The sequence below is a fragment of the Lissotriton vulgaris genome, chromosome 12 (genome assembly GCF_964263255.1).
Source record: "Lissotriton vulgaris chromosome 12, aLisVul1.2, whole genome shotgun sequence".
In the NCBI taxonomy this organism is placed as follows: domain Eukaryota; kingdom Metazoa; phylum Chordata; class Amphibia; order Caudata; family Salamandridae; genus Lissotriton; species Lissotriton vulgaris.
Window position 1 is genome coordinate 802,344,670 of NC_141700.1, and position 19,218 is coordinate 802,363,887.

At 49.9% G+C, this 19,218-nt stretch overlaps 1 protein-coding gene across 6 annotated transcripts in view; it reads left to right on the top strand.

Moving 5' to 3' along the window:
* The window catches only part of MINK1 (misshapen like kinase 1), a 675,548-nt gene that overhangs the window by 368,430 nt on the left and 287,900 nt on the right, over window positions 1-19,218 (top strand). For all 6 annotated transcript variants that reach the window (XM_086946234.1, XM_086946236.1, XM_086946233.1 and 3 more), the window contains exon 11: window positions 8,483-8,552. In XM_086946234.1, the coding sequence (XP_086802360.1) occupies window positions 8,483-8,552 (70 nt within the window). The remainder of the gene's footprint in view (window positions 1-8,482; window positions 8,553-19,218) is intronic.

Below are 19,218 nucleotides of genomic sequence, written 5' to 3' on the forward strand. Positions count from 1 at the left end.
TCTAAAGATCGGTGGACTTTCATCAGGACCTAAGTCGTAGTGATATTGGAGCAGTTTAACAGATTGGATAAGTTATTGTCACCCATCTTCGTCCTTATTTCATTTAATTGACGATGTGTATTAGTTATGGTTCTACCTGTTGCTTTTATTGGAGTTTAATTAAACTCCATCAGGTGTTGCGGGAGCTCTCTGAGGTGCTACCTGCACCCCCTTGTTGTAGCTTCCTACCGAGACCCGGAAGTATTCATTCCCTATTGATTATAAACTATTGAGCACAGAAGCAGAATGAATCACAGGTACTTCCTCCCTTTTCTTGTTTTTTGGGAGGTTGTAATAGAAGACATTATCCAAACAACACTCTTGGGACAGATCATACAATAAGAAAATGACATTTGGAAACTCAAATTAAAAGTTTCTGAAATTGGGTGTGTATCCTGGGTGCCCACACATAGTAAATACTGTGTGTACTTTACGAAGAGTCTTCATCTCTAATCTGTACGTCATTGATATATTAAATGAATCTGGGGTTGTTTTTCTAGAGTACCATTTTTCTGGATGCAAACACAGACAGTTATAAGCCGCTTAGCACGTTTGCAAAGGAAAATTCAGCCAAGTCAGAGAGTCCTGGCCGAGGACCATTGCTTCCCTCTACTGAAGCTCACTTCATTTGTGTTTGTTACCCTTTTGAGCTTCCATTATCCCAACCCATTGATTTTTATTGAGAGCGATGTCTTATTCCGTTGGCCTTATTCTATTCTTCTTGTGTCCCAGAGTGCACTGGGAAGACCGGGTGGGGAGGGGACTGCAAGCAATGGTCTGCACCCCTGGCTGGATCGACCATGAGTTGCTTGGGCCGGTGCTCCGCAGCTCGTTTGACAAGTGTGACTGAGTGAGGGTCCTTATGCACCCTTACATTTGGGGTCAGTAGCTCAGATCTATGGATGTTGCCTCAGGAGCTCAGTGCGCGTTGCTGGTAGTTCCATCACTGTCTGACTGGGCTCTGCCTCCGGCCTACTTCCTGTGTCCAATCACTGAGCTCCCCTGTGACTTGCAATATCCCTGTTCTATACAGCAGGGAGTACTGTGGCTCCTGTGCTAGGACTTGTAACACCTCTAGTCATCTATAATAAAGGAATGCCCTGTGGTTTCAGCTGCAATAAGTTATTACAGTTGCGTTGTGACTACCCGAGGCCTCCTGCCACAGAAAGCAGCCAGCAGCCAGGGTGGAAGGCCGGCCACAGAGCACCATTAAAGCTGCAGTTTAAACCAGGAAAGCCACAACTGGCTTTTGCTTCTTCTGCTCTGGTTTTCTAAAAGCGTATACGGATCAGCAGAAGCTGGGTATCCATGGCAATGGTGGGGGGTGAGCTGTAAACACCATCTCTTCCCCCAAGGATTTAATATTGTCCCTGTTGTGGTCATGGAAGTAAAGGGGCTTCTAGATAAAAATGTTTTACTCCTTATGCCCTTCAGCAATAACTAGCATGGCAGGGGAAAAGCCCCAGTAGCACCCGCCACATATTGGCAGTAATTGTTTGTAGGAGGTCCTTGCCCCCTGGTGTTTGCGGCCAGTGCTGAATTTGAGGCCGTGGTTTCCGGTGTTCGGCACCAGCGCCTGATTGTCATCACTTGCACTTATCTCAGTCTACCACATGGAGGCGCTGTTTCTCCAGTATTAGGGTGACTTTCATGGATTCACATGCTTGAATATTCCCCGTCGTCGAAGTGGGAGTCCCACGGTAAATAAAATAGCAATAACATACCAATAACATATGTATGTAAAAACATAACACATGAAATAGAGTAGTAAATACATAATAAAGGCTCAAAACCAATTCCTACATAGGAATACATGATAGAGAGAAAAAACATTTTTAACATATTCCTGTCATTATGTTAGTCCAAACTACAGCCAATCAGGCGCCAGCACCCTTCCAGAACCTTCTCCTCAGAGCTCATACGCTCAGATTTTCTACAGCACGTCGTGTGAAGGGAGTCTCCCTGAGCTCTGCTCAGTTTTCTCGATTTCTTCAAGTTTTTCCTGTCTTCTCAACATGTCAAGTAAGAAGTCTTTATTTAGGCCTTGCTCTTCTTGTGGGAAACTGCATCTTTACTGTGAGGACCCCCACAAGAAGTGCATTTATTGCCTTTATCCCAACCATGAAGTTGGTAGCTGTAAATTTTGCAGGACTTTCTCAACGAAAACCCTTAAGGGCAGAGAAGGCTGTCTCCTCATTTGGCTCCAACATCTTAAGGACAAGGATTCGGCTTTGTCAGATTCAGAAAGTTTGCAGTCTGGACCTTCTCATGCAGCCTCCAAGCGTAGTAGTGTGCAGGATATGCCTTCTCCTTTTTTAAAAAGTAAAAAACTTTCCATGTCTGTGGTTCCTGCAGTGTCTTCACCACCTCCTACTACCGCTATGCCCACGAGACCTGGCTCTTAGGCGTCTTCTGCTGCCTCCCATCATGGTTCTGCTCCGAAACATGTTTCATCGTCGACGGGAGCGTCGACGATCGTCCCAACGACGGGATCAGCCATCTCCGGATCGTCGACGGCGACAGTGACGACGACATCAGCCTCCGGATCGTCGACGACAGCTACGTCGTCGTCGTCCATGTCGACTAAGGTATCGCTCAGCTTCAAGACTGTCTCGTCGACGATACCTATTTCCTCGTCGTCGACGAAGAAATCTGCTTCGTCGTCGGCAAAGTCATCGTCGATGAAAGGTCACAAGAACTCTTCTTCGTCGACGGTCCCGAGGGCTCCGTCGACGCTGGCCTAATCATCGTCGACGACTTCGTCGAGGACCTCGATGTCTACGATGGTTCTGAAGGCGGATTTTTCTACAGCGATTTCGTCGACGCCTCTACCAGCGTCGTCGTCGGCACCGTCGACTACACACCGTCGACGGTGGTTCCTTCATCGTTTGCCTCCATCGTTTGGTGCCCTTGTCTTCCACTGGGTCTGGTTCTTCCACCGCCGACCCCTTGCACCATCGTCGTCAGCGACAGTTGACCAACTATCTCTTCCAGATCCACAGCCTCCCTCGCCCAGGTTCACCACGGGCTCCGAGCCGAATTCTGAATCGGATAATGATGTGGATGATTCTTTCAGAGTGGCACGCAGTCCGTCAGATTTGATTATTAAGTGCCAGGATTATGGTGATGATGATGATGATGATAGCGATGGCCAGTACTCTCAGGCAGAAGAACGCTCTATACAAGTTCCTACTGCGACATTGCCATTGTCGCTCATCTCAAATCTCCAAGATATGTTGGATGACCACAACCGTCGTTTCCCGCCTTTTCCGCAGGGTACGCCTATATCTCATGTGCCTGCGACTGCAGTGGCTCCTGTCCCTGTTCCGCCACCTTTGCCACCAACGCCTTCACCACAGGTTCAGACGTCAGTGAAGATCCACACTACTGTGTACCCAGTTGATGATGATATCGTCTCTCCCGAACGGGAAGATGGTGAGGTCCAGGATGATGATGCGGTCACCCACATGGCTGAGTAGGACGACTACCAAATCCAGACGCCTTCCCCTCCCCCGGTTGAGCCCGGGGATTCGCCTCCGGTGGACATTGCGAGTTTCCATCAGCTGATGAATAGAGCGGCCCAACGTTTCAAATTGCCTAGAGTCCAGAGGGAGGAGGACTGTTTCCTTTATGATTTTAAAAATCAGCCATTCAAACAAGTCCACACTATACCCATCATAGACTTTATATGAGCTGAAGGGGTAAAGCTCATGCAAACTCCTAATTGACTGCCGGCTCAACTGCCTCGCCTTGAGAAGAAATACAAGGCGCCGGTAGGATCTCCGGCGTGCCTTGTCGCTCATCCAAAGCCCGACTCAGTGGTCACCCAAGCTGCACAACTTCGTTCCCATAATTCGGCATCGCCAATTTCAGCTCCTCCAGATAGAGAGGGTCGGCGCTTAGACGTTATTGGACGCAAGTTCTCCACAATTACATCCACTACGGTGAGGGCGGCTAATGCTTTAGCCATTTTAGGCCGCTACGACCGCCAGATGTGGTCGGACTTGTCTACCCTGGTGAACCTCATCCCTGACGCTTCCAAGGCTGAAGCTTTGCAAATCCTGCAGGACGGAGAGAGGACATTGGAGGAGATCATTGATTGTGCAGTTGACATTGCGTGTGCTGGCTTTCGTCAGCTTGCTGGTGCAGCGGTCTTACGAAGGCAGGGCTGGTTACGGTCCACCTCTTTCCGCCAAGAAGTTCAATCCAAGATCCTGGATATGCCATACAATGGTGAGTCGCTTTTTGGAGCACACATAGACGAGGCTCTGTAGGCCATTAAAAAGGACACTTACACTGCTCGCTCATTGGGGACTTTACAGTTTCGGAAGCAGCCATTTCGGCGTACTCGCGGACGCGGCAACTCCTCATCTTTTTGTGGAGGAAACTCTCAATACCGCTCCTACCATCAAGGTAACCAACGTTACTCTTCCAACCAACAGCAGTCCTCCCGACAGCAGTCGTCAACATCCTACAGGGGAAAATCCTCGTATAGAGGATCCACTCCCTAACGCCAGTGACTTGTGTATCCTCCCCAGCGTTGGAGGTCGAATCTCTCTGTTCTTTTCTCAGTGGTCCTCCATCACCTCGGACCGCAGGGTTCTGGACATTGTAAAATAGGGCCATGCTCTAGAGTTCATCAAGATTCTTCCTTCCACTCCACCGTCTGGCCTGCCTCCTCCCCACCTCAAGGAGCTTTTCCATCAAGTTTGTCTTCTAATTCAGAAAGGTGCCGTCGAAGTGGTTCCCCAGTCTCGGAGAGGAAAGGGTTTCTATTCCCGTTTTTTTCTAATACTCAAGAAGACGGGAGATTGGCGGCCAATTCTGGATTTGCGAGCGCTCAACAGGTACCCTCAAGAGCCAATCCTTCCGCATGCTTAAACTGGTAGAGATCCTGCTTCTTCTCTCCATGGGCGAATTCATGACCACCATCGACCTACATGCTGCCTACTTCCATGTTCCAATTTTCAAAAGCATCGGAAGTACTTGCGCTTCCGGGTGGGACGGAGAGACTTCCAGTTCAAGGTGTTGCCTTTCGGCCTCCGATCCGCCCCTCGTGTCTTCAAGAAAGTATTGGCTCCAGTATTGGCTTACCTGCATCTCCGAGGCCTCCAAATCTTTCCATATCTGGACGACTGCCTCCTCAAGTCAGTCTCGCAAACAGCTGTTTCAACACACCGACGTGTTTCGATCTCTGGGCCTAACCATCAATATCGACAAGTCTCAGGTCGATCTGGCTCAAAGCAGGAATTTTCTGGGAGCAACATTGGACACAGTGCTTTCAAAGGCATTCGTGTCCCAGGAGCGTCAACAAAAGATCCTTCGCTCGGTGTCTCTGATTCGAGCAAGACTGTCCGTTTCTGTCCGGATCTTGAAGTTATTTCTGGGGATGGCATCGTCTTGTATTGCACTGATCCCAAATTGAAGACTTCGCCCCATTCAAGAGGAATTGGACGTACAGTGGCGTCAGGTCTCCGGTTCTTTCAACGACCTTGTGAGTGTCACTGCTCGCATGAGATCAGCTCTCCAATGGTGGGCGCATCCGTCCAACCTTGCGACAGGAACTTCTTTCCTCTCCACCACTCCAGAGCTCACGCTCAAAACAGACGCCTCATTAGAAGGCTGGGGTGCTCACCTTCAAGGCCTTTCCATCAAAGGCAAATGGTCTCCGCTTCATAGTTCCTGGCACATCAACAGGCTGGAGTTGATGGCAATTTTTCTGGCACTCAAGTCGTTCCTTCTTGTGATTCAAGGGGAATCAGTGCTTATTCAGACGGACAATACCACCAGTATGCACTATGTCAACAAGCAGGGTGGAACCAGGTCCCCACTCTTGTCTCGACTGGCTCAGTCGATCTGGGATTGGGCAATCCGTCATCAAGTTACCCTGGCGGCGGTGCATCTGCCGGGCGTCTCCAACATCCTAGCGGATTCCCTCAGCAGGTCCACGTCATCGACCCACGAGTGGGAGTTACATCAACCGACTCTCGACCTCGTTTTTCAACGATGGGGTCGTCCGTCTCTGGATCTCTTTGCAACACCGGAGGACCGGAAATGCCCATCTTAAGCAAGTTGGCACCCCCACCACAGGTCGTGCGGGAATGCCCTTTTGATGAATTGGTGCGATCTATTCGCCTTCGCTTTTCCTCCGATCCCGTTGGTGGCTCGTGTGTTGTGGAAGATGCAGAAGCAGCCCTGCCACATTCTCCTGATCGCCCCCAGATGGCCCCGTCAGACATGGTTCTCTGAGTTGCTCCTTCTGTCCCAGTGCGAGCCCATCCTCCTTCATCCTCGACCGGACCTCCTCACGATGGACAAGGGTCAGATTTGCCATCCGAACCCCTCCTCTCTACAATTGTCGACCTGGAACCTGAGCACCATGAATTTGCGCATTTGAATATCTCGCCGGAATGCCGAGACTCTCTCACTCAGGTCAGGGCTCCGTCTACCATTAAGACTTACAAGCTCAAATGGAAGAGGTTCTGCCATTGGTGTGTGGCTATGAATATCCATCCTATCCATTCCACTCCGGAGCAGCTACTTCCGTTCTTTCTGGACCTGGCTCAATCCGGGCTTTTCCGTGCTACTTTGAGAGTTTTCTTGGCGGCAATCTCTTGTTCTCTGCAGAATGGCTCCTCCTCTCTCTGCTCTTCCAGAGTTATTCGTCAGTTTTTCAAAGGACTGTTCCGGAAGTTCCCACCTCTTCGGCGTCCTCCTCCCACTTGGCATCTCAATGTTGTCTTAGCCCAACTAATGAAGGCGCCATTCGAGCCTATCCATAGGGTGGACTTAAAGTTTCTGACCTAGAAGGTAGCCCTTCACCTAGCTCTGACATCATCTCGTCGCGTGAGTGATCTTCACGCTTTTACTGTTAAACCTCCTTTTCTCCAATTCAAACCTGACTGTGTGGTGCTTCGCATCAACTCGACTTTCCTGCCAAGGGTGCCTATGGATTTCCATCTAAACAAACCAGTTTTCTTAAAGACTTTCTTTGCCGATCCTCAATCTCCGGCAGAGCAACGATTGCACTCTTTAGACCTCAAACGATGCCTTATATTTTACATCAGCTGGACTGCCCCTATTCGCAGGTCCGATCAACTGTTCATTGCCTACGGACGCATGCGTAAAGGGCGCCCTGTTACAAAGCCAACTATTGCACGTTGGATTTCTTCAGCCATTGTCTTCTGCCATCAGCAGGCTGGCAAGCCTCTACGATCTGCAGTGAGGGCTCATTCCACCAGAGCAATGTCATCCTCTGCCGCCCTGTTTGCTTGTGTGCCACTTCATCAGATCTGCCGAGCAGCCACGTGGTCCAACCGGCACACGTTCACGAAGCATTACTGCTTGGATGCCATCAACGAGGCGGATACAGCAGTGGGACAGGCCGTCCTTCGTCATCTTTTTAACTAAGGTGAGCCTCTGCCCCTCCTCTGCTATGGTTTTTATGATTGCTATCAGTACTTACATGACTGTATTATTACTGTCTCTTTGGTTTTCCGCATGCTGTTGCAAAGCAATCGGACCTCTTAGGATGTTACTGCTCTCTATTCTATTCAAGCATGTGAATCTATGAAAGACACCTAATACTGGAGAAGAACAATTGTTACTTACCTGTAAACAGGTGGTTCTCCAGTATTGGTGTCTTTCATAGATTCACATGCGACCCACCCTCCTCCCCTCCTCCCCTCAGAGGCTCACTTCTCCTCATCGACTCTTTTGTCACTCTTGTGCTACGAAAATCTGAGGGTCTGAGCTCTGAGGAGAAGGTTCTGGAAGGGAGCTGGCGCCTGATTGGTTGTAGTTTGGACTAACATAATGACAGGAATATGTTACAAGTGTTTTTTCTCTCTATCATGTATTCCTATGTAGGAATTGGTTTTGAGCCTTTATTATGTATTTACTACTCTATTTCATATGTTATGTTTTTACATACATATGTTATTGGTATGTTATTGCTATTTTATTTACCGTGGGACTCCCACTCCGACGACGGGGAATATTCAAGCATGTGAATCTATGAAAGACACCAATGCTGGAGAACCACCCGTTTACAGGTAAGTAACAGTTGTTCTAGTCTAATTTATATATGAGCACAACCACAATTATTTATTAATGCAGTATACATTAAAAATGTTGATACATGCCTCCCAAGACATTCGTATAGCTTTTGGGGCTGGAATAGTCTGAACCGTCATACTTGTAGGGTGCGATGGTTAGTAGTTGTGTTTGTGATGGCATTGGCAGCGCTGGCAGTGACTGTGGGTGGTGTGAGCTGCAGTGGCCTCCTGATAAGGGCCCTGGCGCTTACTGTTTTACGAATCAAGCACGTCATACTCTGCGACAGAGAGGGAGGAAGGGTGCTTCTGCCAGTGTCACTGCTCGATCACACAGGGTGTGGATACAATGATATCTTATGTATACCTTCTGCTCCCTCCCAATGCAGATGAGACTGAGTATGAGTACAGCGGAAGCGAGGAGGAGGAGGACAGCCATGGTGAAGAAGGAGAGCCCAGGTACTGCCCGACCCTGCTCCCCAACTCTTCTGATCCACACATTCTGAAACCACTTGTGTCTTTGCTGTTGCATGCAACACTCGGTTGCCATGGTGAAAGAAATGATAAATTTATAGAAGAATGTGACATCAAACATGCTTTGAGCTGTCTTTTTCACGTCCTTCCACTGTGTCTGATTGAGCCCCTGTGGTGATGCCCTAAAGACCCCTGAGAACGCAGGTGCCATTTTTAATCACTTGACACCATGCCTTTCCATAGCCATAGAGCCCTTTGTAGAAAAATTACAGGAAAGTAAGTGAATTGTCGTTTTATTAGTGGGAGACTGATTATTTAAAAGCAAAAACATTCATATAGTAAAATAAGTTTGATTATAAAACAATTTAAAGTTGAGCGTTTAGTTAGCAGTCTGGGCAAATATGTGGGCTGAGGCTAGGAGGCGGAAGTTAAAGTTGAGAGAAATGTGGTAGCCTACAAAGTTCTCCAAGTTCTGCCCATGTTCCAGGCTAGTCACTAAGTTGCTCCTAACTACTTGTCTTCATGAGTGACTTTCAATCCACTCTAATTAGTGGGAGACCTTCTGTATATGGAAAGCACCCTCCCCTCCTTGGTGGGATTTGGTGTTCAGTAATCAGAGCCGATGTTTATTTTTTGTGTAATTAACATATGTGTGGAACACAGCTGGGCCATGTACTATTTGTCATACGTGTTGAGCACACCGGGACCCTGCAGTATTTGCCAATACCTGTGGAACACAACTGGGCCATGCAGTATTTGTCATACGTGTCAAGCAGACCGGGACCCTGCCGTATTTGTCATACATGTGGCACACAACTGGGCCATGCAGTATATGTCATACGTGTCGAGCAGACCAGGACCCTGCAGTATTTGTCATACGTGTCCAGCACACTGTGACCATGCAGTATTTGTCATGTGTTGAGAACACTGGGACCATAGAGTATTTGTCATACATGTAGGGCACACCAGGATCCTGCAGTATTTGTCATACGTGTCGAGCACACTGGGACCATGCAGTATTTGTCATAAGTGTTGAGTACACCGGGACCCTGCTGTATTTGTCATATGTATCGAGCACACCGGGACCATGCAGTATTTGCCGAGCAAACCAGGACCCTGCTGTATTTGTCATACGTATCGAGCAGACCAGGACCCTGCTGTATTTGTCATACGTATCGAGCACACCTGGACCCTGATGTATTTGTCATACGTGTCGAGCACACCTGGACCCTGCAGTATTTGTCATCTGCGTGAAGAAATCTGGGACCCTGCGGTATTTGTCATCCGTGTTGAGCAATCCGGGGCCCTGCAGTATTTGTCATATGTGTCGAGCACACCGGGACCATGCAGTATTTGTCATGCGTGTGTAGCACACTGGGACCCTGCAGTTTTTGTCATATGTGTCGAGCACACCGGGAGCCTGCATTATTTTTCATACATGTCGAGCACACCGGGACCTTGCAATATGTGTCATACGTGTCAAGCACGCCGGGAGCCTGCAATACGTGTCATATGTGTCAAGCTCACCGGGACCCTGCAGTATTTGTCATACATGTCGAGCACACCGGGACCCTGCAGTATTTGTCATACGTGTGAAGCACACCAGGCCCCTACACTATGTACCGTACATGTGGAGCACACTGGTACCTAGAAGTATTTGGACACTTTGCATGTAATTCAGATTCACCTCACAATAAACTACAGTAATAACATTGATCAAGAGTTATAAGACCATAGGCAAGAGAATAGGGAGGCGTTTATCCGACAGCAGTAGACATATATTTTGTATATCACAGACATGTTTAGGGGGTATTTATTGAGCAACTGGAAACAAAAAGCTTTTCAAGCATTCCTGAAGGTGAGAAAGAGCGTTTCTTCATGTTTCCTGGAGAACGAAAGGTCCAGGAGTAGAAGCAGCACTTGTGAAGGATTGCTTCGGGTCAGGGTTTTTCTGAATTGACATACCTCAAGTTGGAGGGTATTTCTACTTCTAAGGCCTCTCCCTCTGCCAGCAATGAGAGGTGAAGCTTGTGTGTAGTGTGGATTATTTGTATGAGAGGCAGCATGGTTTGCATTTTACCTTAGCCATGAGTGGTGTCTGAGGGTGATCGCATGCGATGGGATCTAATTTGCTTGAGATTTGTGGTTGTGAATCGTGCAAGAATTGCACCATCCTGCATCTTTATAATGCTCGTTCATGAACGCCTGAATCTTTTCCTGGGGGCTGAGTTTCAAGAACTGGCCATTGTTTCTAGTGCCAGTTTTTTTTCTTCAGGGAAATCTGGTCAATGTTGGAAAGTAGGGTTAAAAGACATCCGGCTTGGGATGTTGATTTCACACATCAGCCAACACCAATCGACTGGACTTCAGACCTCTTCAGCATATTTCTGGTGGTTTGTGCTGCTCCTGATCTGAGACCAGTAATACGTGAGGGTGTGGTGGAAGCAATCAGGCCCTATCCTAAGGAGTCGCACTGTCCTGCAGTTCATCTGCTTCCCTGCCCTGTCAACAAGGCATCCTGAAAGCCAGAATCCCATGAGCAGAAGCGCCTCACACATCTTCCCACTCATTCTATATATCTGGTAGCATCGCGGGTGTAAACCTTTTCTTAGAAACAAAACATACTAAACTCCAGCAGAGACTTTAAGTGTGCTCGATTCAAACCTCCTACTGAATGCTCGTTTCAGAGTTGAAAAGTCTGCCTGTATGCCTTTCTCATTCTTCACTGGCTACTCAGCAAATCAGAAAACTCTTATCTAAACTTTCAGGAGTCCCAGGGCAGACAGCCTTTGATGGACAGGGTCTCTTACGACTGGTGTGCTTGGGCGAACCTTAATTGTGAGCCAAAAGCTAAGCCCCAAGAACACCCTTTCAACCTTTCACCCTCAAAGTAGCAAAGTCAAGAATTCCAAAGCTTTCTCAGGGAGGAGGTGTTAGGTAAGAGGCTCCGAACTCAATAACCCACCAATACAAGTGAATAACGTAATCCCCGGCCAATGCTTAGTCTTTGAGAAAGAAGAGCTATTTTACTCAGTCACATGCAACACAATACTGTACACACTACTCCAGGAAGCCGGAAATAATATTGGATATTCCATCAACTTTCAGAGGCTACTAGGGAGGCATCCTATACTGCTCCTATACACAGCCTTTCATGGCACCCCCTCATGCAAACATCCCAAAGAGATTTGCTAGATCTTCCTTGAAGGGGCTTGGAGATACCAGGAGGCCGACCTCTTCAGGGGCCTGCACTTGCATTCCCGCCCCCTGCCCTCCCCGCCCACCTTTTGTGTTTTCTCCCAGGTTGTGGAGTACCTTTATGTTCGAGGCATGTGGGCTGCTGAATTCATATCTGTGCATAGATCGCCGCCTAGTGTTAGGTCCGGATGATTGCACATTGTTGTCCTGGAAGAGTCTTCAAAGTATCACGAGATAGGTGGTTCCTCCCCTGGACTACAGTGCGCATGGGCATCGCCACAATCCACAGATTGTTTTTTTCCTCCATTGGGTTCGGATGTGTTTCGGTTCACTCTGTCGGAATCGATAGTTGTTTAACTTTCCTTACTTGAGACCAAAAGGTCTTTAGGACTCGCGTCGGTATTGTCTGTCGTTCGGGTTGGTTTATCCATCGGCTCCGAACACTTGCTGCCCTTCCGCGTGCTGTCGGCGCGGACGGGCCTACACGACGCGCCAGACTACTTCAACATGGAAAGAACTCCGTTTAAGAGGTGCCCAGTGTGTGCCTCAAAGTATTCACACCTCGACGTGCACCCAGTGTGCAACAGATGCTTGTCGCCGGACCACGACGAGGCCAGGTGTATGGCCTGTGCCAAGTTCCGGTCGAAGAAGACTCTCAAGCTACGTCGGGCCGCAAGACTGCAGGCCCAGTTATCGGCACCCCCACCAGCAAAGATCTTTGAAGAAGATGTTGAAGACGACACCGTCCTTAATGTTTCGGACTCTAACCCGGCGTCGGAGGAAGAAGACTACGACGCGGGAGACGAAGAGTTCGAGAAAGTCGTCGAGGAGGTAGGGGACGACGTCGAGGCCATTGCCACCGTAGAGGATAGCTCGGAAGAGGAGCATCCTCATACTGACTCTGGGGCCGAACCCCATCATAAGGCCCAGGTCAAGGGATCGCCTTCGGGCCTTACCCAAGACCTCAATACTCGTCCCACGGCCCCGCCTCCGGGCCCGGCCACGGACATTGGTGATGCGCCACTCCCGGTACTGAAACCGAAAGTGAAGCCATCGGGGTCCACACCATCTGTATCGAAACCGAAAGTGCAAGTCGCACTGGTGGGATCAAAGGTTCCAGAGGCCTCGGCGCCGAAGAAATCCAAGATGGCCGCCGAGCTCAAGAGCCACGCCAAAATGGCCGATCCGAAGACACCCGGGTCGAAGTCGAAGGCGAAAACGCCCGACGTGGCTGCGTCGGCGCCGAAGCTGGTCGACGCTCTGAAGAGCCGCGTCGACGCCAAGAAGGTCGATGACCCTAAAAAAGCCTCGAAGAAGCGTCAAGACGACCCCAAGTCTCTGGCTGCACCGATCCCGGTCGACAAAGCAAAGGGAGGTGCTGTATCGGCTCCGAAGACTGCGCCTTCTATCGCCGACCCTAATCCGGACTCGGAGGACGCGCTCGAGCCGGTCCAGCCCTCCCCCTCATTTACCAAGAAGGTCACGGAGTCCCTTCAGCGTATTCGGAAGGAGGCAGTGGCTCTCGAGCCGAAGGATGTAACGCCGAAGCCTCCACAGAAACCGGCGAAGGCGGAAACGCCGATTCACTTCAGGCTGCCGCCGAAGACGGCGCCGAAGGCTTTCGCTCCGAAACACGAGGCCGGGGTGCCCTTGAAGCTGGTGTCTACGCCGAAAGCATCCCTGGTAGTGCCGAAGCCACGGCACCAGCCACTAGCGGTCGAGGAGCGTCGAGAGGTTGTCATCGATGCCAACACAGGCAAGCTCTCTCTCCTTAAAAGGAAGATCACCCCGGAGCCTGTGTTGAAGCATTTTCATATTCCTCTTAAAAAGAAGTTGGACTCTGCGGGTGCATCTGCCCCTATGGAGCCTGCATCTCCACAAGGTCTGGAGCTCTCACCCACTCACTCTAACGCTGGGGAGGGTGACGGGGACGAGGAGGAGGAGTACAATTATCCAGCGTACTCGGATCCAGAGGATGTCAATGAGCCATGGTCTGCTGGAGGCGACCCTGTGGACCCTCAGTCAGGACACGAGCCGCAGCTTTTTGCTGCGAAAACTTCCCCAACAGAGGACTCTGCAGCCTTCAACGCTCTCATTGAGAGAGCTGCGGCCAATCATGATGTCGACCTCCATGCGGACCCAGTGGATGTCGATTTTCTTTTTGACACTTTCTCAGTGGCTGAAAAGACTGTCAAGACATTGCCAATGCTCAAAGGAGTGCTAAAGCATGCGCCTGAGGTTTTCAGGGAGCCCACCCGGGCAAGAGTCATTAATCCTCGTATTGACAAACAATACAAGGCAGCGCCCACTGATCCAACGTACATCAAGGGACAGTTGCCACTGGACTCTCTGGTTGTCTCCAACGCACGTAAGCGCACAAACTCACAGACCACGGGTGATGCTCCTCCCCCAGACAAAGAATCTAAGGTCTTTGAAGCTTCAGGGAAACGTATTGCTGCGCAGGCAGCTAATATGTGGCGCATTTCAAACACGCAGGCACTACTCGCACGCTACCATAGGGCGCACTATGACACCCTAGAAACCCTTCTACAGCACTTACCTGATCAGTACAAGGAGGGAGCTGAAATGTTGATTCAGGAGGGGAAGCTTATCACCAACGCTTCAATTAAGTGCGCACTGGACGTGGCTGATACCGCCTCCAGAGCTATAAATACTAGCGTGTTACTGCGTAGGCATGCATGGTTTAGAATATCGGGTTTTAAACCAGACATTCAGACTACCATCTTAAACCAAACAGTTAATCCAGACCACCTGTTTGGGCCAGAAGTGGATGCCACCCTTGAAAAAATGAAAAAAGACACTGACACTGCTAAATCTATGGGTGCCTTACAGTCCCAGCAGTTTCGGGGTGGTTCCTTTCGCCGCTCCAATAACAGAGGCACCTCAAGGGGTCAAGCGTCACAATCCACGCAATACTATAAAGGCAACACCCAATCCTCATACACCAACAAGGGTAGAGGTGGTTACCGGGGCAACAACGTCAAAGGCAGAGGACGTGGAAATAACAGCTCCAGGTCCTCCACCACCAACAAACAGTGACGCCTTGTCACTGCCCCCCGACCACACGACACCGGTCGGGGGAAGGCTCCAGCAGTTCCTGCCCGCGTGGAAATCCATCACCACGGACAGGTGGGTCAAATCTCTTATCCAATACGGTTATTGTCTAGAACTCACTTCCACTCCACCAAACATACCTCCAAGGCACCGTCCTATGTCAGGCGAGCACTTGCACTTGTTGCAGCAGGAAGTCCAAGTCATGCTGCAAAAAGGGGCAATAGAGCTCGTTCCACTGCAAGAGAGGGGAACAGGGGTTTACTCTCTGTACTTTCTAATCCCCAAAAAGGACGGATCCCTCAGGCCCATCCTGGACCTCAGGCCTCTCAACTGGTACATTCTGTCAGAACATTTCCATATGCTCACGTTGCAGCAGGTTCTCCCGCTGCTTCGGCAAGGGGACTTCCTAGCTACTCTGGATCTCAAGGATGCATACTTTCACATTCCCCTGCATCCTTCACACAGGAAGTACCTAAGGTTCACCATTCAAGACCAGCACTACCAGTTCAGGGTTCTGCCTTTTGGGGTCACCACAGCGCCCAGGGTCTTTACAAAGTGCCTGGCGACCGTGGCGGCGCATCTAAGACGTCAAAACATCCACGTCTATCCCTATCTGGACGACTGGCTCATTCAGGCGAAGTCGGAACAACAGTGCGCCAACCACATGTCCCGCACCATTCATCTCCTACACGATCTGGGATTCTCACTGAATTACCCGAAATCCCATCTCCAGCCCGCCCACATACGGCAGTATTTGGGCGCGACAATAAACACTCTGGCGGCCACTGCGCAGCCAAATTCAGTGAGAGTCGCCAGTATCCAGACGCTGATCCAGAGATTCAGACCTCAGCACTCGCTTCCAGCGAAAGTGTTCATGCAGTTGATAGGCATGATGGCCTCCTGCATCTCCATTGTCCCGCACGCGAGGTTACATATGCGTCCGCTTCAGGAGTGCCTAGCACGTCAGTGGACTCAGGCTCACGGGCAACTAACAGACCTAGTGTTGGTGAGCGGTCGGGCATACAACTCTCTGCATTGGTGGAATCCACAAAACCTTTGCAAGGGCCGACCGTTCCAAGAGCCTGTGCCACAGATTATCCTGACGACGGACGCTTCTCTCCAGGGATGGGGAGCGCATGTACTCCACTACACAGTGCAGGGACTATGGACACTACAGCAACGGAAGATGCACATCAATGTACTGGAACTGATGGCAATCTTCATGGCCTTAAAGGCATTCAAAGTACATCTGTGCAACAAGGTCGTGTTGATCCGGACGGACAACATGACGGCCATGTACTACATTCAGAAACAGGGAGGAACACACTCTCCGCAGCTGTCTCATCTGGCTCAGAGCATGTGGAAGTGGGCCATTCAGAGGAACATTTTCCTGATGGCAGAACATCTCCCAGGCAAAGACAATCAGATGGCGGACCTGCTCAGCAGGCACAGCCACCAAATGCACGAGTGGGAGATACATCCATCAGTACTCCAACCGTACTTCCAAAGGTGGGGTCATCCAGAGATAGACCTGTTCGCCACAAGGGAGAACGCAAAATGCCAAAGCTTCGCCGCCAGGTTCCCACACCCGCAATCACAGGGCAATGCGATATGGATGAACTGGTCAGGCAGATGTGCGTACGCTTTTCCCCCAGCACCTCTGATACCGCTGGTGGCGCGCAAGCTCAGGCAGCACTCGATGACTCTCATCCTGGTTGCTCCAACGTGGGCTCGCCAATCATGGTACACCACGTTTCTGGAACTTTCCGTGGTACCGCATCAAAGGCTTCATCTCACACCCAGCCTTCTGACGCAGAGCCATGGCGACATTCAGCACCCAGATCCGCAACAGCTCAACCTGGCGATCTGGCTCCTGAAGTCCTAGAGTTTGGCTACCTCAATCTTCCCCCGGATTGCATGGACATCATTCGGGAGGCAAGAAGGCCCACTACTAGAGCATGTTATGCGGCTAAATGGAAGCGGTTTGTCATTTATTGTGCAAACCACGACATTAACCCGTTGGATGCTTCCATTCAGAACATCATTTGTTACCTGTTCCATCTTTACCAATGCAATTTTGCGTATACTTCCATCCGCATTCACCTGTCTGCGATGGCCGCATACCTCCAGAATAGGCAACACCTTTCACTTTTCAAAGTGCCTGCTATCAAAGCATTTCTGGAGGGACTCAAAAGGGTCATTCCACCACGGACACCACCAGCTCCAGAATGGAACCTCAATGTGGTTCTTACAAGGCTGATGGGTCCTCCTTTTGAGCCACTACACTCTTGCGAGCTTCAGTTCCTGACTTGGAAAGTGGCTTTCTTAGTAGCAATTACATCGCTACGGAGGGTTAGCGAGTTGCAGGCCCTCACCATCCAAGAGCCTTTTTTCCAAGTCCATGCAAACAGGGTGGTGGGTGCTTCACACTAACCCTAAATTTCTACCCAAGGTTGTGTCTCAATTCCACATGAACCAAACAATCGAGTTGCAAGTGTTTTTTCAAAATCCTGAGTCTCTGGCGGAGCGGATGCTCCACACCCTTGACGTTAAAAGGGCCCTAATGTATTACATTGACAGGACCAAGGATTTTAGAAAGACTAAGCAGCTTTTCGTTGCCTTTGCATCACACCACAAGGGTAACGCTGTTTCCAAGGCTGGTATTGCTAGGTGGATCGTGAAATGTATTCAGATCTGTTACGCAAAGGCTAAACGCACTCTTACAATTCCACCGAGAGCCCACTCCACCAGAAAGTTGGGGGCCTCTATGGCCTTCCTTGGAAACATTCCCTTAGAGGACATATGTAGAGTAGCCACATGGTCTACCACACATACATTTACTAAACATTACTGTGTAGACGTGCACTCTAAACAGCAGGCAGCTGTAGGGCAGGCTGTTCTCAAGACACTTTTCCAAACTGCTGCAGCTGGCACGGGCGGCCGCCGCTAATGGAGGGACTGCTATGTATTCTATGCACAGATATGAATTCAGCAGCCCACATGCCTCGAACTGCAAATGCTACTTACCAGTATGCATCTGTTCTTGGCATGTAGGGCTGCTGACATTCATATCGCCCGCCCTCCTCCCCGGCGCCTGTAGCAGCTGCAGTATTCATGTATATGCTCATAGCATGGTCATCACTCACATAGTTCACTCCATCTCGGCCACAATGGCTAAAAACAATCTGGGGATGGAGGCGATGCCCATGCGCACTGTAGTCCAGGGGAGGAGCCACCTATCTCGTGATACTTCGAAGACTCTTCCAGGACAACAATGTGCAATCATCCGGACCCAACACTAGGCGGCGATCTATGCACAGATATGAATATCAGCAGCCCTACATGCCAAGAACAGATGCATACTGGTAAGTAGCATTTGCATATCATTAGATGTTTGAAGAGTGCACGCTGCTCCTGGATCTCTGGGGTTTGGGAGGGCAGAGCCATTCCGTGTGGTATGCTCTACATTACCCATGGAGGGCAGAGGGCAGTGTCTTCATCCCACCCCAGACTACTTGTGTGCCAGCGATGGGTATGGCACTATGAAACAGGTAAGCGGACGCAGTGCCAACGTCAGACGAGACCTTTATGGTGGAGTGACGGAGCTCACATCTTTTCATGTCTTGAAGTTTGGGGTTTTCCTCTGCTCCAGTCAGAAAACCCACCCACCAAACAAGCTGGGTGCCTAGGCCTCTCAGCCAATCCAGGGTTTCTTCGTAACTTTGTGGTGCTTGAATTCACAGAGGAGCTTGGCTGCTCTTGAGTACCTTAGTACCCTCCATTTATGGGGTACACAGCTCTAATCTTGAGTACCTTAGTACCCTCCATTTATGGGGTACACAGCTCTAATCTTGAGTACCTTAGTACCCTCCATTTATGGGGTACCCAGCTCTAGTCTTGAGTACCTTAGCACCCTCCATTTATGGGGGCACACAGCTCTGGTCTTCAGTACCTTAGTACTCTCCATTTGTGGGGGTACACAGCTCTGGTCTTGAGTACCTTAGTACCCTCCATTTATGGGGGCGCACAGCTCTGGTCTTGAGTACCTTAGTACCCTCCATTTGTGGGAGTACACAGCTCTGGTCTTGAGTACCTTAGTACCCTCCATTTGTGGGGGCGCACAGCTCTGGTCTTGAGTACCTTAGTACCCTCCATTTATGGGGTACACAGCTCTAGTCTTGAGTACGTTAGTACCCTCCATTTATGGGGGCGCACAGCTCTGGTCTTGAGTACCTTAGTACCCTCCATTTATGGGGTACACAGCTCTAGACTTGAGTACCTTAGTACCCTCCATTTATGGGGGCGCACAGCTCTGGTCTTGAGTACCTTAGTACCCTCCATTTGTGGGGGTACACAGCTCTGGTCTTGAGTACCTTAG